The sequence below is a fragment of the Osmia lignaria genome, chromosome 12, assembly GCF_051020975.1.
Source record: "Osmia lignaria lignaria isolate PbOS001 chromosome 12, iyOsmLign1, whole genome shotgun sequence".
Lineage (NCBI taxonomy): Eukaryota > Metazoa > Arthropoda > Insecta > Hymenoptera > Megachilidae > Osmia > Osmia lignaria.
Genome location: NC_135043.1, coordinates 10,330,645 through 10,351,156, shown reverse-complemented (window position 1 = coordinate 10,351,156; position 20,512 = coordinate 10,330,645). Strand labels below are relative to the sequence as shown.

The window sequence follows — 20,512 nt, the reverse complement described above, 5'->3', positions numbered from 1 at the left end:
ATCTATCACCCATTTGATGGGAAATGATCTTACCCAAATACAATATAAATAACTTTTCTAAATACTTGAAAGTACGTCCATTAGATAGAACTAGTTACAGTAAATAGACTGGAGCTTTTCAAAATAAAATTACTCCTTGGAACGATTTTCGGCGAATCTAGCGTAGCAGGCAACGCGTTAATAAGGAACATTGTCGCGAATGTGAGCCTGTTTTCTATACTCGTGATGTTGGCATTTACCCATCCAGGACCATTTTGTGCACGTCTTCTGCGGTTTCAGGATGAAGCACTTTGTCTTCAACACGTCGAAGAAGATTTTACCGATGAAATTAGCCGATGACGTACCAGCCATCTTCAGACACGTTCGAAATCTGTAAAGATAGAAATAGGATCGGTATGTAATACGGTACCTTTCTTCTTTCAATTTTCTTTCAATCTACCGTTCGTCGCAGGCACAGTGCATCATGCTGGAGATACCCCAATTGAAGAGACCGTAACGCGTTTCGAAAGCTGGTATGAAGAAAGGGCACGCAGTGTCGTGTCTACGACAGCAGGCATCTGCTCTGCCGAAACCTCCTAGATTCGTGTATTTCGTGGCACGATGACCACGTCCGCACCATTGCGTTCCTGGGATCATCAGCAGATCTCTTCGTGAACGACTCTTGCCCTTTCTCTGCCTGTGGTTGCTGGTTGTTCCATTCAACAGTTTCACAAACTTCCTGCAGAGAAGAAGTTAAGATTCTTTAGTGGGTGGAAATTGATCTTATTATAACATGGCTATTATCCCTTTTACAGAAGATACCTGCGACGGTGCTGAGCAATGAGTTGATTCCTCGCCCTGGTCCTCACATGAGAGCACCGATGACGTAGTTCAGACGTGGAGGATAGCCAGGAGAGACTATGCGGGATCCTGGAAGGATTCTCCTCGTCTACATCGAACATTTCAACGGACGTATCATCGTCGTAGTCATCGGAGTACACACTCGACGAGCAGGATTCCTGGTCATCGTCGTCATCAACCTTTTCATCCAGACAATCGGTCAAACCACCAGCCTCGTATATCAGTTGCAATCTTCTGCCTGTTTCCTGCAGCCAGACTTGCCTTAACGCCACATCGGTGCCTCTATCAGGAACATATATAAAACAGAAAATTTAAGTTTCAGGGCCAATCAATCGCACGATGAGAAAATAAACGAGTGGACTTTGATTTGGTAGAGGGAAGAGAAAGTCCGAAAGGGTGCAGTAGATCGAGGGAGAAATTCACGGTAGATTAGTTATGCACGCGTTGCTCCTGATTAACGTGCACTTATGATCGATGCTCCCCCGCCTTATTTTCGACGCGTCGATAAACATCTTCGTGCGTCATGTTCTTCGAAAGTTATCGATGGATAAAAGTTTCATACGTGAGAAAATTAATCCTTTAAATATTAATTCTCCTACAATCGAGATACATTATTTATAGATGATAAAATCGATGAAGAGACAGGGGAAAAAAAAAAGGATGGGTTCGTTCGGAAGCGAAACGAGGCATCGCCGATGAAAAATTGATCGGATCGAAATCATGAGAACACGCAAGCCGCGCTTTTCTCGTAACAGCCGAAGAGCTTTCACCGATTTAAGTGCAAGGTGACGTTTCGCGGTGTGGAATAGCCTGGTATCCTCGTGAGAGCATCCGCAGATGAGTTACAACTACTGGTCCATGGACAGGAACAGGCTCTCGTTCCAGGACACAGTGCTGCTCCTGCCAGCAAGCGCCTAATCCTTGCTTACTTAACTTGCCGCTTTTCGGCTTAAGGCCTTGCTTGGCTTAGCGGTCACTGTCCACGGCTGAACACGATAAATTCTTCTTCGATCCGGAAATTTAACGAGACAACGATAATTTGAATCTCTTGCAAAATATCAGATGTTATTTGACAATACTGTAAATGAATACTCGACATTTTAACATAAAGCGTCAATAACTAAAAGTGGATTCCAGGTCTCAAAGCGACCTTTTTTTTTTTTAAAGATAGTCCAGTGACTCGATTTAGCGTGTCGCTGTAATTCTATGAGCTTCCCGCGGCTTGACAAGGACGCGTCCATCGTGGCTGCAAACGGATGGGCTGTATCAGTGATACGTTCCTGGTGAAACGACATCGTTTGAAAGAGGTAACCGATGTTAAATGCATACGCAGCAGCTCCCACGAGTATTGGCAATGCTCGAGAAAGGCAGCATTGTTTTCCCGTTTGCTAACACCCAGACCACAAGCGCATCCTCTTGCTCCTCCTCCTCCTCCGCTTCCATCGGAGGGTTGGTAGGGATGCTTCCAGAGATTTACTTCCAGCCGAGAAAATGTTATTCTAACAAAGGGGGATAGGGCCATGCTGTTGTTCGTCGGTGAAAAAACACTTGGCAGATGAATAATTTCCATCGAAGAATCTTCCTGACCCCGTTTAAAGTTCGTTTAGATAAACTTCCATCCTTCTGGTTAATCAAGGGACACGCGTTGTATGGGTCTGATAGATGATTAGGTAGAAAAAATAATTTCAAGAAGCACCGCTGATCTTTTACCCCCAATCGACGATGGTTTCCTTGGCGCAGATTCCTGGAAAACGAACGATCCGTTCGAGTTCACCGTCCTTTAAGATCCTGGTGACCGAGATGCCACGATTAGAGGTCCTGCTGATTTCTAAGGAGGAATTTGAGAACTGGAGGACGTTCGATTGTTGATGAAGAGCTCTGGCATCCGACAGCACCAGGAGCAACCCTAATGCCAGCAGCATCGAGTACCGGATCCAAACGATTCGTCTTCTTTCTCTGGACACACATGATATTCATCTGCTTGGTATTTGACTAACAAACTGAATTTTACTTTATTTTTAACTATCAGAAGAATTTCAAGTTTACATTCTCCTTTTACCATTCAATTTTTATTTTAATGTTAATTAAAAATTGAGAATAGATTGAGTTACAGATTAATTATTAATCAAAGGATTATTGATATAGTGGCTTTTTCGTCTGCCACAATTTCACGTATCTGTTATCGGATTTGACTGATGGTTCGTCGTAAAGCAACCTCGTCAAACGGAAGAACGATGTAACCAGCTATCAGTTTCCGGTATTCTGTCGCGATTTAAAGAAATTAAAGTGTCGTGTCTTTGACATACACCGTACGCCGATACCACCCGCCTCGATCCTCGTCGCTTACAGAGAACTGTTTGGCATTTGGCCATCGGACGTTTAATCATTTTCTTTTCATCGCGAAGATAAAAAGAAATCGTATCCCTGGATAACTCTTACGTAATTAACACGTTTGATATCTATAAAAACAAGTTTAATTAAAAAACTGTTTGGTATTTTTCGAAAAAGCCGTAAATAAGAAAAAGAAACAGGAAATTATCATTATCATACACGATAATGTAGATTATTAACAAATTCTAAGAATCGATATTTAAAAATTTGCTATTTCATAATTCGTATGATATTCAACGTTTCTCTTTTTTATAATTATCGCTTAATTTTATAAGTTTTTAATTAACATTATTTTTGTTTCGTTTAAAATCATTTCGGTTAATAAAGATTAATCTTTTTACCGGCTTTTAATCGCAACGTCACAATGATTAGTTTTCATGCAGTTCCTCGCAAAAGCGTTATCACCGTTACTCGTGTAATTCAACAGAATAAAAAGATAACAGCAGCACGTATCGGTATCGTATTTTTTTGCAATTTTTGGTGATTCTACTTTTTCTGCAAACCTAATCGCTCATAAACGACTTATTCATTTTTTCATGATAAAAACGGAAACGAAATACATACACGCGCTCTTTGATGTCTACGGTAAAACTCTAGTCTCATTAAATTTTTAACATCTTACCGAGAGAAAGTCTACTCAAAAAATAAAATGATAAACACCTGGTCGGTGATGATTCATCTATAACTCAATCGAAATACGAAAATGAAAATCTGCCACATCGTTTTAAAAACGAATTCGTGTCAATCCCTTCGTACCTTCGTAGCACCCTCATCTGCACGGTTCAGCAACGAATGATCCAAAAAATCCTGAGCGTTCAAACTCTTCCATAAATCGTGCACTTCCGTGGACCGTGACTCAACTCTTCAAAAAATGCACATTCGTTCATGTTCAATGAATCACGGTTCCTCTTAACACTTCCTATCGAGTACCACTTTTTACCCTCTGCAATATTAAACGTCTGGTCAGAGTTGAACTTCCGGTTCCAAGGAACACTGATTCTACTCGATATTAGACAGAGGGACACGATAAAAATAAGGGTAGGAAAGAGGGGATACGTAGGAAAATTTGCGAGAAAACAAGCCACGTGGGTGAAGACGGTCTCTTTCGCGCCCTTTCTTTCGGACTCTGTACACGTTGTCTCCTACCGGTGTATCATGAACACCTCGTGGAGGCAATCGGCCGTAGTAACTGGCGCGCTACGCTCGCGACTCTCCCTTAAATACTGGCAGAGATAGAGAGAGAGAAAGAGAGAGGTTCTGGTGGTTGTCCAGTTCACCTACACCACCACCTATTCTGTCACTTTACGTCTCCTTCTCTGGCGCTCTCCCTTCGTCGGTGCGTTTCCCATCTGCAACCCCACCACCACCATTCGGACACCAACCAAAGTCTCTTGCCTCCCCTTTCCTCCTCCTTCTACCTCCAGCACCTTCTACCACCAACAGAGCCGCCTCTGCCAAATCCAATCCTACCCACTCACCCTGAGATCTAATCCTTACTTTCTCTCTCCATTTCTCCCTTTCTCTCTTTCACCTCTTTCTCTCTATCTTTCCCTTTTTCTCATCCCTTTTTCTGCTTCTGAATTCCGCGCGCACCTCTCTTTCCCTTCCTTTTTCTTTTTTTTTTTTTTCCTTTTTACCTTTCTCTTCCCCTCTGGTCGTCTTTGGATCTCGCCTCCGCCTCCCTCGCGTTTCTCTTTCTTTTGTCCTTCCTCCCTCGCTGTTTTTTTACACCCTGATCCTTCTATCGTCTAGGCGACTCGAGCGAGAGTCGCGAACGACTTTGGTAAATGCCGGTGCATCCATCACCGTGCGTCACCAACGTCTCGTTTCGAGGGCGAACAACCACGGTACCCTCGTCTCTCTTCCATCTCGCGGATCGCGAATGGTCCGCGAACGACTGCTGCCACGACGAACCTGGTGGATCGGTGTGGATTACTGATAACGTGATCTTGAATTGCTTAAGATCTTAAAATCTACAAATGGAATTTAACATAAAGCAACTTTTACCATTAATCAAAGGCTTTCCATCCACTGTGTAATACTTTACAAATGAAAAACCTGTAAAAGGAAATAGTTTCATTAAAGAATTATTCAATCATGATCACCTGATATTAAAATTTTATCTGACGTACCATAAATTCGACTGAGTCAAGTGCAATGACACGTTGGAGAATCGTTCGATGATCGAATGACGCTCTACGTAAGCAAACGGAACTAGCAAGGTCAGCGTTTAATCGTCGGCCAGTCTGCGAATTTTTCGTTACCGAGCGCAGGCATTCGACGTTTGAAATCGAGGAAAAGTTCGTCGATAATAAATTATGCAAGTCCGTGCGACAAGAGTGGTCCTCGTCATTGGCCATGAGCCCCCGGAAGATCGTGCCGCGATTGGCGACCAGCCAAAGGTCGTTTCTCGCGAGAGTCCCCTGATAAACTTTCGTTCCAACGTGCTGCGGAGGCATTGTCGAGTGAATTAGCGCGGCTTTTCAATTTTTTCCACCGGCTAGACTTTGGATAGAAATTCTACGCTTTCTTACTTATATAACACACGAAAGGTGTTAAAAAAGATTGCTTAAAAAAATCATCTTCCTCAGGTTTCCAATCGTGATCTTCGTTCAAAGGATGCCGAAACAGAAGCAGGCACGGTCGCGAAACGAATTTTACGAGGCAGTTTGGCATCAGTAGGGGGATGAGTTTCGTTCAGGACTTCTTTATAGCACTCAGAAACGTGCATACAGAGACGGTGGTTTCGTCTACGAACCCCCTCGAGGGTCGAACAATCGAGTGCCCCAAGAACTACCTACTCACTTACGGACTCTCACCTCGACCAAGTCCCTCTCTTTCTCTTTTTTTCTCTTTCTCGAGCCTGTCCTACGGCACCAGCGAGTCATAACCACAAGGAGTACAATGGGTGGAAACCAGTGACGGCTTTTCACTGCCACTTCTTCGTCCCGCCAATTAATTTCCGTGGCGGGTGATCCCGTTCCTCGAGGAGCCACTCAAGACCTGCCGATGGATGAGCATAAATCTTCAAATCGTCCGACTAGCTGGTACCCCTTTTCCTTTTTCACCCCCACCTTTCGGTGCTATTAATGCGTTTCGCTTGTGAGGTCCTCCACCTGAGTTATAAGCTCCATCGAGTGTTTACGATGGGGTAGTCATTCATCTTTTATTGCTGCCTCTTTTCAGGCGCCGTTGATTATCTTTGTTTTATAACCATTCTTAACAGGTGACCTTTTTCTCATTTTCAAACTGTATTCCTGCAAATGAAATACTAAAATTAGTTGGATCGTTGTGAGAAATTTTTAGGACCGAGGATTTTTCAACGTTCAACTGGACAAACTTACCTGGACCTGAAGAACGGTTTCCAGAGGTGTTTCACTCTCTCACGAATGGTTTTATTGTTCCGATGGTGAAGGGCTCTCGTGCTGGACGCCAGTGCACACAACCTGAACCTTCACTGGGTTAACTTTTGCAGACACCTTTCAAATCTTGGGAAACTTTGGAAGAAGTGTCTATTACCATTTACAAACAGTGAAAGAATTCATTTAAAAAATCATTAAAGTTTTTGTAATACACAGCCATCGAGTTACCTTTAATCGATGTAGTCCAAGCTTTCAAAATAACTTAGCCGAGAAGAAGGATCCATGGAAAGACAAATAAAGAAGCAGCAGAAGCAGGTTTAACATTAGCTCCGATGACACGGGCTTCCTCAAACATTCGACGAGGCAAAGTTTGCCTTTACCAGAAGAAAACGGTGACATTAGGACTTGGCTGGTGCCCGGCGTGAATGTGCTCGATCAACCGTCTCGTAGTTCCCGACCAAGATCCCCGGGTCTATAACTAACTTGCTATTATAGCGGCTGAAGTGTAATTATCTCGCGATAGTTCGACCGCAAGATACTCCGGCTAACTAGAAGGCAATTTGTGGATACTGGCCATAATCGAATTTCCCTTCGTCCTGTATAATACTGCTTCGAATCACAGAGGCTCCTCTTTCATTTTCGAATCGAACTGGATTGCTACAGTTTTCCTGGAACAATAAAGATGTCTTAGCTTGAAATTTTTATACGAGAAAATATTTAGTATCTCTATACAATCAAGGATCATAATCGATTCCATCGAGCAAGGAATAGGATGGTTCAACAAATCGTTCCCAGGATCTAGTCCAGCAATCATCGACGAGGCAACGAATCGATGACTAATTATACCTTGTAACAACGTCCGGGAGGGAAGGTTGTGCATCGAAAGCAGTTCGAAGGGTATGGTATCTATCATCCATTGGAAGATCCATGACAAGAGGCAGCTAACTGGAACCTCCGCTCGGTTCGATCCATGATTATTTCTACTCGTCGCCTGAGGTTGGTCTCTCACTCGTACAAGCTTCTAGACACCGGTCGACCTCTCCTTTCAAGAGCTAATTAATTTTTATAGCTTCGACCAAAGAGAGAGAGAGAGAGAGATAGACTCGACGAACCGTACGTTCCTTGCTCGAATCCTGCTGCAGGAATATTAATGGAGCGGCCCGTTTGCCTCGCTCGTGTTTGCAGATTTCGTTCAGGTCCACTTTATTTGCGAATCGTCTCGTTGTTATAGTTCCTGGCATGGTCATTCTGGCTGCTTCGTATTCACGTAGACATTCTTCTCTTTCGAATAGACTTTTTAGCCCTTTGTGGACGGCTTCCGGGTTAAATATATGCAAGCTATTATTTATGTAACTATTTTAATCGTCATCATCATCAGTTTCAAAGAGGTGATGAGAATGAAGAAGGATCTTTAGAGAAAGAGTTCCTCATCCAACCATAAAATTTATAGATCCCATGATTTTCAATCGACCCAGCTGCATATGAACTTCTTCATCGTTTATTTTCTTGAGGGGTAATTAAATTTCAGGTATCCAATATCAACAGTTGAATATTGTGACTGCTTGTCCAGGGTTGTATATTCAAATCAGAAGTTCATAAATCAATGGCTCTTAATTGGACTCTGTAACAAGTTTTTGATTGTTAAAAAACAATGACAGTAATCATCCTTTTTCTATAGTAAAGAAAACTAGATAAAGTAACAGCTTTATCGTAATAGAAACTTATTGATAGAATGAATTTTTTATCAAGATTAAATTATGTACTTTCATTCTCTTATCCGTTTACCAGGAGACCTTATCGAACACTTCAGTTCTAAAAATCAGAACAGTAAGTTATTCAAAACGGATTATATAATGAAGGCATTGTTCGAACGCAAAATCTGTGCGTGCAAATATAGGATACCATTAAGAAGCAAGTAAGAATAGTCTAAATGGCCACGTTCAGCTGGGTCTGTATATTTGTTCGGCTAATCTATATTATACCCGCATTCATCAGAAAGCATAGATTGGCATCTTTATTAACAGTGGCAGACTCGATTCCTTTTTTTATGGATCAAACTTCCACGAACTCTCCACCTAAAACAGAGATGTACTCTTCAATTGTTGAAGAATGTTTAACCATTTATCTTAAATTCCAAGCATTCACGCAACGCGTTAATTTGATTGATTAATCGATGGCACGAGATGCGAGACTTTCTCCCGGAGGATCTTCAAAGACGCATACTGAAATCAAAAGGATTCCTGATTTACAGCGACATGCAAAAATCCTCCATCTTAGATTCAACTCAGCATTTTAGATTTTCATTTGAATTTAAAGTACAATCTTAGAAAGTCAATTTTCCTATTCTCTTTCGTTCCTATAATCAAGAAATTCTGTAGCTCTAAACAATTTAGAATTGAAAGAAAAAGTGGAGTGGTTAAACATCCTTTCATAAGTATTCATTGCGAAGAACGTGTTACGACCGCGTTCAGACGCGATTCTTCGTCTTCAGAATCGGTTTTCGAGGGATGAATTAAACGGGGAACGAAACGTACGAGGTACACGGTAGTAAATCGACGAGGAAATCCCTGCTTCTCGCCCTTCCCCTTTCCCCGAGACACTCAGGCCATTCAGGCAGCCGCCGTTTTCCGCGACAATTGTCGGGCGCAATGCAATAATTGCATAATTCCCGCCACACTTGGCACTCGGTAGAGGTTGGTCGGGCCACGAGTGGTTGAGCCGACCGCGCGAAAGGGTGTAAGCTCGTTCCTAGCCACCGAATTGTAGGCTGAAAGTTGTAGGTAGAAGTAGAGGAACCTTTTCTTTCCTTCCACGAAACTCTCCTCGTAGGGGGATGAAATTTCTGGATGATGCATGCTTCTCCTCTTCGACGAATCATGCATCGTGGATGGATCCTGATGAAAATAAAAATTTAAATCAAAATCAGCTATTCATCTATACAGAATGTCTCACATAAAGTAGGTCAAATTAGAAAATAAGTTTCTCGTAAATTAACTTCTTTTAAGCCGAAACAATTTCACGTCACACAGGTAGCACCACTGCTAGTAATTATAAGTGAAAACGACATAATTCATCACCGAGGATGGTTGCATTTTCTGGGCGGTAAAAGGCGAGGTGGAAAAAGTAAGAAAGAACAGATAGGCAAGGTGCAAACCGCTCAACGAAGGAAATAGAATTCAGAGGAGAACTTCCTTCATTTCGACTTTTACCGGCTCTTAACCAAAGGAACCCGTTGCGTTGTAACGGGTGACGCTCGCACAAAGCCCTGTCAAACTTCAACAGACTATTTCTCTTCGGAAGCTTACACAATTCTATACTATTTTAAATAGCGATAGCTTAGATTAAAAAATTGAAAATTCTTCGGTAGAGTTTCAACTTATTAAATGTTTAAGAAACTTCCTATTTTTTCTCATTCAAGATTCCAAGTATTCTCAGGATTCTGTTCGCTTCCTATCCTGATCTTCGATTTTCGTGAAAATCGCTTAGCTTGTAAACACGCACAATGCGTTGCTCCGTCACGGGGAATTTGTTCGATCGGTTACGGTATCGGGGCGAAAGATTTGTCAGCGCATCCCGATGCGAGGGTGGTTGGCTTCGTGGAATAAAGGCGAAGAAATGAACTGGCAATCTCATCAATTCACTAAAACATCCGTCCTGGTGTCTACCTGATAATATTTACTGCACGCTCAAACGGACGGCAGAGGGAGGACAGTCGATCCTTTGAAAAGGCGAACCATTGTTGAGGCGACTTGAATACAACTTATGGGAAACTTTCAAGTGGACCAATATCACGCTATTAATTTCTTTGTTCGTTCTGAAAGAATAAAGCGGTACTTCTATTTTACATGATACCTGGCGAGAAAAGTATCACAAACCGATGATCGAGGAAGATCATAGGGAGAAAAAGAAAAAAGGAAACTTTACGTTGTACACGATCCGGGCTGCGGCACAATTCGCCGCTAATTGATTTTACGACGTCCGTTATATTGACCGTGAAGATCGTCGACAAGGGCTGGTAGTAGAGGGTGCAGATGACACCCTGGTGCGAGCCATGCATGACGCCCTTTTTCAGTAAAGCAGATACACCCGAGGAATCTCTTACGTGTACCCTGATCATCGGCAACGAGACGCGATATATCTGTGCTCTGTTCTTTGTCCTCTTAATGTCCCACTGATAACGACTCCATCGATTCGATCAAGAACTAATAACGTAGACTTTAGGGGAAAATCGCGGTTATCTTTCATCTGCAAACAGAAAAGCATAGTATAAATACCAAGAGATTATTGATCAATTATATTCAAGCTTGAGAATCACGAGTACCTGACACGGGTCGTCAAAGTGTTACTATCTTCACAGGTTCTTTGACAAGTAGGTCACCGCGGTGGCCCAGGGTGTTTAAAAGAAGCAGAATTTTTTATCAAACGCACCTCAGGTTTTTCAATAAGACACCCTGTATAGAAAAAGAAACAGAATCAGATGCAGCAGGTAGTTACAAGTTGACGATTATGAAACTAAAGAAATAAATCGTTCGCGCTTTAATTAACAGAGCGAACGAATAAATAATAGAAGAGAAAAGAAAAGCGATCGAGGAATTGAGTCTGGATACAGGTCATAGCCTCGATTCTTTTCGTCTGGTGGCATTAGTTGGCCATAGAAGAAGAGAATCCCCTTGGCCACCAATAGGATCGAGACGATCTGAAAAGGAGGCAAGATAGGAACGAAGGAAAGTCATCTCTCCTTCTCCGCTCCTCCTTCGGCTATCTCTCACTCCAATGGACAATGAGACAATAGAGTGACGTTTGCGAGACGCGATAGCTAGTCGGATTAATTCTCGATCGATTCGAAGGGAACTCTATGCTGCTCTCCGTCCTGGGACCTCTGTTACTTTCACGTTGAACGGTCAACTGTTTCAACGTTAAACACAATTCACCGTTTGTAACGGTTTTCAAGAAAATCTCCCCTTCCAAGTATACTGTTTAATGCGTTTGCTTGATCCAGGAAGCAATTTAAAGCTGTCTCCTTATTATCTGATAATTTTCAATTCTGAAAATCAAACCATATATTAATAATAAAACCCCTAACAATATAATGTTATTAAAAAAAAAAATGATGTACAAGATTTATGTTTTGGTATGCACGTGCGAAAGGCCCACTGCGTCGAATTATCGTTATCGTATAACCATCTGCTCGTCACTTTTACGAGCTTAAAAGCTGGAGCGCTTGGCGTGCGACGGATCAAAAGGAAGCCGACGCTTCCGTTGGGCGAGGATCGAAAACATAACGCGAAACTCCCAAGTGTATAGATCCCAAAGTGAACGACGAACTGTTCGCCAAAGTAACCCCGGGGACAACGAGAATTTTATACGAAGGGGGAACAAAGAATGTTCCGTGTGTATTCGTTTCGACGTTATTGCATCGGCCTTTTGGGAACTCAAATATTCGTTGCATCCACGAATCGAAGACACGGATTGAAGATCAAACGATTGTATTCGTTTCCATTGCTCTTCCAAAGAATCCAACGTGGAGTCTAGCGCTTGTCGTCGTTTGCAATTTTTCTTATAAAAAGTTGTCGAAAAATCAGCTCCGTTCCTTGAACCGGGATGATTTTTCAATTGTCATTTCTTTTTCATTTTTTCGTGTAGGACATTAGCGAACCAGGATGCACCATTCTCTCCGACGATAAACGGATGAATTGTCGTTGAACGCGAGTTGATTTTCGGGGTGGCTCGAAAATCGATGAACTTCTGGCAGGTCCTAGGACTAATCGTGATCGATGAGCCGGCCTGGAGCTAGCGGCACGTGACTCGTGATCTATCGCGTGGAAACGGTTGATCGCGATATACGGACGAGAAAACATTTCGCCCTTTCGTCAGGGATCATACTTTTTTTTAATGTTACGCTTCAAATGCAACCCCATCGTCCTGTCGTCTTGCTAGTTTCTTCCATAAACTAAAAAAAAAAAAAAAAAGATATTGAATGAGAAAAATTGAGTGATTTTATAAATCAAAGGAATTAGGCTAGGAATGCGGACCAGCTAATTGCTTGGAAGGTTTCAGCCCTCGAACACGCATACCCGATGCGCTCATTTTCAAGAAATCCCATAGCCAGGAACGGTGCGGGCCTTTAGATAGAAATCTTCAAATTATAGCTCGCTATATAGATGTCGAACGGCGACAGCGTGGCTCGTTAGCGGCTGTGAGTATCGATGACCGTCATTAGGTAATCATCTTTTAATTAAGCCAAGGATAAAAAGGCACCGCTGATAGTCTGCAACCACGTGTAATGATTACCTTGCTCTACCGGTTCAACGGAGACAGGTCCCCGTGTCTTTGAATGGGAACTGACATACAACTTGACGCACTCTAGTCTCACCTGTACGGATAAGAGGCATGATCTTGCGTTAGATGGATTTCTAAAGCTTCATTCACACTACAATATACCTGCCGAGGCTTCCTCCAATTTTTTCCTTCGATAAACAATAGGACCTCCTGTAAAGGGTGAACGCAAGTGTGAATGAACTCTTTGTAATCAGCGATGTCTTACCTTCTTTAAACAATACATAACGTGTATCCTTCTGTTCAAAGCGGCGGCGTATATCAGCGACATTACGCGACTTGTTTATAAATGCTTGCTCGTAATCGCATCGTATTCTATTACGAGTAAATATTTAAACTGTAGATTATTCTCTTATGCAACCACAAGCAAACGATGCGTATACAATGTACAATAACTTTCTTTCCTATTTTATTGCTCTCTACCTGAATAAGAATTCTAAAAGAGGCATTGTAAGATTGTTTCTGGTTATAGAAGTAACCGTGAGTAATCAATTGATTCTTGATAGACTACAGTGTTCCTTTGATACCTTTGTGGAGGCTGTTATAGGAAGCCTGGCTGTGATGGGAAGATCTGCAGAAAATGATAGCTGTTGCAATCATTTCAATCCAATGGAGAATTAATTAAAGTTGCAACCGGATACCTGTTACAAACGCCATATACGTGTCTATGAACATTTACAAGATGACGGAGTGTATCGGAGGTAATTGATAGACAGAAAAATTGCAACTGACCTGCACGATACCGTGCCACGAGGGGAATAGTCGACGAACGGTTGTTTGACGGCACCCACCCCCATACCGAGGCACGGCAAGCCTGGTATCGCATTCACGGTCCACTGCTTCAGGATTCGGGTCTCCACCCTGCATCTACGCTGTCTCCTCCTCGTAAAAAAGAGAGAAGGAGAGAGAGAGAGTATGGTGGAGACTACCCGTCATTGGCGATCCGTAACCATAGATCGTTGAATTCGAACGTATCACACGGCGAAACATGCTTTAACAGATGGTTACGGGAACAACGCATTCATCTTACAAATTGCCGCCTCGACACGAAAATCCTTCGACGAAGCTGTGCACGTAGATGAAAATTTATCATAGGAATGTATCGTATAGGCTTCTTCTATATGCGTCGGATGTAGAATACAAAAGTTTCCCTAAAAATTCATGAGAGTAAGCAAAATAGGCATAATTTTTATTTTCTTGTCCGTCTTTTCCAGTACGTAGCTTGATCGTGATTCGAAGACGGTAACGTGTAACTCCGCCACGGAAAGTTATCTATCAAGAGGACATAAGTCGTCGTCGTCGTCGTCGCGTGGTTAAGAAACGGCTAGAGCGATATACACAGCAGGTGCGCGTGCAGACAGCTCGAGGCGCTTACCAGTTAACCAAGGGGGTGAGCAAACCTTTTTCTGAAAGGGTCGAGTAAGAAGCTGCGGGATTTACTGTGCCAAAAAGAGGTCACGCTATCCCTAAAGCGAGCGTGCAAGTCTTTTTAATCATCTTGTCAGGCAAGTATAATCCGTGGAAATCGTCCGTAAAAATTCTCGCTACTCGCTGCAACAGGCATCAGTTCTAAAAGAGAAGGAAAAAGAAAAAGAGATCATAAGTAAAATTGAAAGAAAAGTGTCTTAAAGTCAAAGGGTTGATTTTTAAATTTTACCTTGAAGAAGAGAAAAATAAAGGAATAGTAACGTAGTCGACGTTCATTACCGAAAACCAAGAAGGCGAGGAAGAAAATAGATGTTGAAGATGCGTAGTTCAACCGAGAAGATAAGTAAAAGTTTGTAAAGATAGCGTTTAATGTGACGTATATGTCCAGCACAGAGGGTCGTCTCAAGTGAGAAAAGAAAATGAATGGATGTTACTGTAAGATTCTCGTTTCACCATCACGCATTGGCTTTTTGCCAAGTCGTGAGCGCGAGCCATTAACGGTGCGGGATTGCTTATCAGTTGCTGAGTCCGCGTTATTGCGTCGACGATGACCAACCGAGCGGTAGCGGTGTTTCTGTCCCCGTGCCACCTAGATGCCCCCACGTCTCATAACTCGCCAGATATCGGCTATAAATGATGAAAGCGATCGCATTCGCGGGAAAGTACGTCCGTTGATATTGAAACCCTCCATCGATTACGAAACTATTTTGCGCGCGTACTGAAAACGCCGCGCAAACATCTCGCTTTCCTTTTCGCTCAATGGCTACGTAAGAAAATATTAAAATACTACTTTAAATAAATGAAGTAGATAATAATAATAAAATGATTTAAAAAAAAAGTTTGCAATATACAGTAGAGCATTTATACGTAGTTTGATGTTTATAATAATTTAAAAAAAAAGTAATAGAAACAATAACACCTACTTTATGATATGACAGTATGTATATGGAAAGTATACGTATAGGGATTGCTATTGTTGACATCCTACTTAATCGCCCTACACCTGTTTCACCCCTTCACATCCTGGAATAATTGATTACCATGGAACCTGTAATTATAGGTTACCGCGTATGACAATGGAACTGTGATTTTTTTCTACGTATTCGTAGAAACCGATGGCAAGTTTCGTATGACTGAAAACAATAATTTCATTAGAAAAAAAAAAAAAAGATGTAAATAGTTGTGATATTGAAAAATGAATAATTAAAAAAATACTGTTAAAAAAAAGAAACAGAAATAAATCGTAACCTGTGAACATTTAAATATGGTGGAAGAAACGCGTCGGCGGTACAGTGTTGCCAGTACGGAAGTACTCGATGACGCTATTGCCAGCTAGCTATGCTCCCTCCAAAACCGCGCGTGCATTGGCAGCATTGTTTTTTGGTAGTTTACAAATAAAATGGCCGATATATGAGGCTATTTTGTATGGACAATAAAATATACAATTTTGTAAAATTAATGACCATCGGCCGCTCGTGTATATACGTCAAAGTATAGGTTCAGTGGTGTGAAATACGAGAAAAGAAGGTGAAGTGTAAGTGAGCGTGTGGGAGTGCCGTGAGAAGAAGGTGGAGGTTGCCTTTCAAGACCCGTGGACGCCGCGGGCCCGAAGACAGAAACGAAGAATCACTTACAGACTCTAATACATAGAACAGTGTACCAACCACTGTATCTTTTACATTGACGCGCGGTGGCGCGGTGGCAACTATACAAGAACCGCTGTAGATTTATGGAACCTGGTTTACAGCGCACAGGCCCCCTCTGCCGCCTGCTCTAATTCTTCAGGCACTCTTGCCTCACCTCCCAAACATTGTGTGTTCCTGAGCACTAACAAAACAACACTTGGGAACACACTGTGCATTTATTTGCACTTTATGTCGCACACATGATAGAAAGCGCATGGTGTTGACTGCCTTGGAAATCTTATGAATTCTGGTTACAGCCTTTAGATAATACAACAAGCCTAAATATTATTGTACCTTGGAGCTGCTTCGGGCAGATATGATTTCTTATTTTGAAATCCACGGCCAAGATACTGGAGTGTGACGGGTACGTTTATTTAGAATCCCTCAAAATATTTCCCGCCGATCAATTTGTTGTAGTGGAAAGAAGTGGTACAGACAATGCGTTGACAGAGACGGAGGGGCCAACAAGTACTGCGTCCAGCCAGCCCACCCCCTCCGTTACCCCTCTGTCAAACATGTGCACCACTCCTGGCAACATGGGCACAGGATTTGGGTATACCTGGTCCTTTGGGGGGCCTGGTGCGGAAACCCGAGAAAACGCACAGGGTGAACTTAACACGAATATCAATTATGCGGTGAACAATAATCAGGACCAAGGATCCAGTCAGAAGATACAGGTTGACATTAAACCTGCTAAAGTTGCCAATAGCACGCATCGTAGACCAATGTTTACTATGAATGAAACTTGTCAACAGACCCCGACAACCCACCATGGCCATACAGCTGGAGCTCATAATCAAACACATGGTACGCACGTTCGAAATAAAAAGCATCATGATGTATTTTCATTAACGTGTGATAAAGGTGGTTGTAATTGTGATGCGGCGCATCCTACACCTCCACCTTCCCTTTTTTCGAACACTTTAGTTTTTACCACAGCCGATAAGCATGCTATGAGTAAGCATTTCATGACACCCCTCGGACCGCTACAGCTTACAGCAGAAGAGTGCAATGAAATTTTAATGAAAAGAGCAGCAGCTGCCTCGAATCAAGCAAATGTAAACAATGTGGCAACCAGCCAAACGGATACCAGTGCTCACTTTGGGCATGTTTTAACGCATGTTAATACCGCTCAAATTGAAACAAAGGTGAAACAGCAAGATATGGGAAGTCAGGTTCGTGTACCAAAGGAACGACCGTATTCTTGTTCAGAATGTGGGAAGTCGTTTCTTCTTAAACATCACCTCACAACACACGCAAGAGTTCATACAGGAGAACGACCCCATGTTTGTGTGCATTGTGGCAAAAGTTTTGCACACAAACATTGTCTTCATACTCACCTGCTTCTGCATAGCGCGGATAGACCCTATCAATGCCTTGAATGTAAAAAGTCTTTTACATTAAAACACCACCTTGTAACACACACCCGTGTACATACGAGAGATCGACCATTTATTTGTCAAGAGTGTGGAAGAGCATTTCCATTAAAGCGTCACCTAGTGACACATAGTAAATTTCATTCAGGAGAAAGACCTTTCGTTTGCGAAGAGTGCGGAGAATCGTTTTCGCAAAAGGATCACCTCACGATGCATTCGCGCTTCCATGGCAGTTTAAATCCATTTGTTTGTCAAGATTGTGGGGCTACCTTCCAGAGGAAGTTTGAGTTAGTGAATCATGGTCGCTTACACGGCAGGGTTCCACATTCGTGTACTGTTTGTGGGAAAGAATTTTTACAAAAGAGAACATTGTTGGCACACATGCGTTTACATACAGGAGAAACTCCATTCGCCTGTACCGTTTGTGGAGAAGCATTTCCTCGGAAAACGGACCTGGTTGCCCATTCAAAGATTCACAATAATAAGATGACGGCGGATGATAAATCTCTTATGTGCAGGTCCCTATTTATATTATACTAAAGAAATCATTTCTTCGATCGTATACTAATGGTACGCTTATTGTTACAGGGAATGTGGATTGGATTTCTCGAATCGAGAAGCTCTAACATTGCACTTAAGGTTACATTCTGGTGATCGTGCGCTCGTTACGGATCTTTGCGGCTTAGCCGCTGCCTTCCAACAAACTCCTGGACACTTCCTTACGCCCAACACCACGGGAACTCATCAGGTATTAATCGCATTACCTTGAAATATGGGATTTGCATGATACAATTGAAGGATTTGCAGATGAACGGACCCATTGGGAACCCCGGAGTTAGCCACATGCATGGTGCGACGCAAACATCACCGCCGGTAGGGACGGCCCCGAAACCGAAACCACACATTTGTCCTGATTGCGGTCGTGGTTTTGTACAGAAACATGGTTTGTCTCAGCATCAGCGGCGTCACACGGACGGCAGTTGCCACATAAAGTCACACGTTTGTGACAAATGTGGTAAAGCCTTCTACCAGAAGAACCATTTGTTGTTACATCAACGCCAACACATGGATCCACCCCCGAGTATACTCCGGCAACAACAAAGGCAAGCTGCCCAAGCTGCTGCCCAACAGGCGCAACAGCAACAACAACAGCAGCAGCAGCAGCAGCAGCAAACCTGCACTGTAGATACAAAAGCAATACAACAAGTGCAACAACAAGTTCAGCAGCAAGTACAGCAGCAGGTACAACAACAGCAGGTACAGCAGCAACAAGTGCAACAGCAGCAGCAGCAAGTGCAACAGCAACAACAAGTGCAACAGCAACAAGTGCAACAACAGCAGCAGCAGCCTCAGCAACAACAGCAAACGTGCACTGTAGATACAAAAACAATTCAACTTCAGGCAATACAACAAGTGCAACAACAAGTTCAACAACAGGTACAGCAACAAGTACAACAGCAGCAGCAGCAACAACAACAGCAACAAGCGTGCTCTGTGGACACTAAAGCAGTACAGTTGAATGTTATTATGTGAGACGATATAGAAAGTGGGGATTGGTTAGTCCCTGGAACAATAGCACTCCCAAATGCGCACCCTGCTGCCACCCTCTGCACGCACTTCTCTTGTACTAACATTACACATTAGATATATTTATTATCTCTAGAATCGAATACGAAATAATCAATTTTATTACAAGAGTATATATATTATATATATACATACAAAGTATACATATTATATTCTAAATATGTAAGGCTTGTAACAAGGAAATAAAAATAACCATATATTAGTGTTTTACATATACTTTATATATCATTTATTCTAGATATGTAAAATGAAACTAAACAAATTAGTTGCCTTAACGAGATAAAGAATTTTAATGAATATATTAACTATCGTTTGGTGAAATATTTTCTCTTTTTTTTTTTTCATTTACTTTTAATTAGTAGGACATCACTTTATAAGAAAATACATATTGAATAAACAAACATAACAAAAATAAGTTTTTTATGTACTACTGCTTTGTTGTTATCCTTCATGCTGTGCTTGTATGGTGGAAGTCGAGAGAAATGTTTGATCGTATGAGTGATTTATTAAAAATGAATATGTAGAATGCATCAAGAAAGAGGGAGAGGGTGGCAGACATTAGCGCATTTATGGAGCATTTAAATTATAAGTCTGCCCGAAAAAAAATGGTGTTTTTAAACGTATTTTTACGTTATACGACTCGCGCAATTTAACAAATTTTAGAAAATTAAGAGCGCAAAAATATTACAAAGTTTATATTCCATTAAATGGATATTAATAATCTTATAAATTTAAAGATTCGAATACATTTCGAATCGTTAAAAGCGTTTTGTTCTTTTTTTTATGATCATGTAGCGTTTCGATTTCTTAACTTCCGTACTTTACGTTCTCGACTTTGACTTTTTTACTTTATAATACCGTGATAATGTATGCGAAAAGCGTTTCGCTGGTTTTCACAAAATCATTCAACATACCGAACTTTTGTAATAGTTTTGTCAGAGATATGTAATAGTTAATAGAATTGCGCAAAGAAATGAAAGAAGTAATAAAGGTAGCTTTCCTACATAGTTTAAATATACATATATACAACTTTTTTTCCAGAGCAATACAAACGCGCAGCACGAAAGTGAAGCACGCATTTAAACGAGAACGAAATTGTAAAACGAGTAGCTTTCCTTTTCCCGCATTTCCTGCCTACGAGCTGTGGATACAATTTAATATTCCTGTTTATAAAATCATTAAAAATGTGAGTATACGGTTCAAATTTACATTTACATACATCGGTTCTGTCTATATAAAATATTTTTATTCAAAAATTCTTATCAGAAATCATTCTTTATTGTTTATACAGTTTTAATATCCTGAAAATCTCCCGCGTTGGATTTGATAGCGCGATGAAAAGGAAACGGTAACGTTGTCGCGAGCGACCTCTGGCGATGTTGTCCGGAAAGAGACGAAGCTGAAATGGCGCATGCGCACTGGTCATCGTATATCGTCCCGCCTGCGGACGAACCGAAATAAATCGAACGACGCCGAGCCGATCAGCAGTACGGTGCTCGCTGGATGC

At 41.8% G+C, this 20,512-nt stretch overlaps 2 protein-coding genes across 7 annotated transcripts; one reads left to right on the top strand and one right to left on the bottom strand.

Annotated features, from left to right (window-relative positions):
* Window positions 1–177: 177 nt before the first annotated feature.
* LOC117610009 (uncharacterized) lies at window positions 178–15,740 on the bottom strand. 5 transcript variants are annotated; one of them, XM_076691181.1, is made up of 26 exons: window positions 15,606–15,740; window positions 15,281–15,490; window positions 14,587–15,120; window positions 13,662–14,498; window positions 13,457–13,570; window positions 13,138–13,365; window positions 12,967–13,082; window positions 12,626–12,861; window positions 11,710–12,543; window positions 10,915–11,637; window positions 10,518–10,838; window positions 10,259–10,407; window positions 9,128–9,487; window positions 8,496–8,668; window positions 8,357–8,405; window positions 7,440–8,214; window positions 6,822–7,261; window positions 6,576–6,743; window positions 5,364–6,488; window positions 5,239–5,289; window positions 4,869–5,145; window positions 3,988–4,174; window positions 2,551–2,796; window positions 802–1,122; window positions 440–718; window positions 178–370 (listed from the first exon to the last, which is right to left on the bottom strand). In XM_076691181.1, exons 22-26 carry the CDS (start codon window positions 4,002–4,004, stop codon window positions 178–180), a joined length of 1,056 nt encoding a protein of 351 aa, XP_076547296.1. In that variant the 5' UTR covers window positions 4,005–4,174; window positions 4,869–5,145; window positions 5,239–5,289; window positions 5,364–6,488; window positions 6,576–6,743; window positions 6,822–7,261; window positions 7,440–8,214; window positions 8,357–8,405; window positions 8,496–8,668; window positions 9,128–9,487; window positions 10,259–10,407; window positions 10,518–10,838; window positions 10,915–11,637; window positions 11,710–12,543; window positions 12,626–12,861; window positions 12,967–13,082; window positions 13,138–13,365; window positions 13,457–13,570; window positions 13,662–14,498; window positions 14,587–15,120; window positions 15,281–15,490; window positions 15,606–15,740. The 5 variants fall into 5 exon arrangements, with proteins under 5 accessions (XP_076547296.1, XP_034192748.2, XP_076547299.1 ...); XM_034336857.2 differs by lacking the exon at window positions 15,606–15,740 and having other exon boundaries at window positions 6,576–6,728; window positions 15,281–15,420; XM_076691184.1 differs by lacking the exon at window positions 15,606–15,740 and having other exon boundaries at window positions 13,138–13,244; window positions 15,281–15,420.
* A 3-nt stretch (window positions 15,741–15,743) lies between these two features.
* On the top strand, window positions 15,744–20,439 carry LOC117610018 (uncharacterized). Of its 2 annotated transcripts, none has more exons than XM_076691178.1 (4): window positions 15,744–17,936; window positions 18,007–18,166; window positions 18,217–20,191; window positions 20,297–20,439. In XM_076691178.1, the coding sequence occupies exons 1-3, from the start codon at window positions 16,558–16,560 to the stop codon at window positions 18,949–18,951; spliced, it is 2,274 nt and encodes a 757-aa protein (XP_076547293.1). In that variant the 5' UTR covers window positions 15,744–16,557; the 3' UTR covers window positions 18,952–20,191; window positions 20,297–20,439. The 2 variants fall into 2 exon arrangements, with proteins under 2 accessions (XP_076547293.1, XP_076547294.1); XM_076691179.1 differs by having other exon boundaries at window positions 15,745–17,936; window positions 18,226–20,191.
* Window positions 20,440–20,512: the final 73 nt, after the last annotated feature.

Bases quoted from the DNA above. Each gene is read 5' to 3' on its own strand.
- LOC117610009 (XM_076691181.1), bottom strand. The intron at 719-801 runs GTATCTTCTGTA...TCTTCTCTGCAG, and splicing joins ATTGCTCAGCACCGTCGCAG to GAAGTTTGTGAAACTGTTGA. The intron at 371-439 runs GTAGATTGAAAG...CTATCTTTACAG, and splicing joins CACTGTGCCTGCGACGAACG to ATTTCGAACGTGTCTGAAGA.
- LOC117610018 (XM_076691178.1), top strand. From the start codon at position 16,558: ATGTGCACCACTCCTGGCAACATGGGCACAGGATTTGGGTATACCTGG. The intron at 17,937-18,006 runs GTCCCTATTTAT...TTATTGTTACAG, and splicing joins GATAAATCTCTTATGTGCAG to GGAATGTGGATTGGATTTCT. The intron at 18,167-18,216 runs GTATTAATCGCA...ATACAATTGAAG, and splicing joins ACACCACGGGAACTCATCAG to GATTTGCAGATGAACGGACC.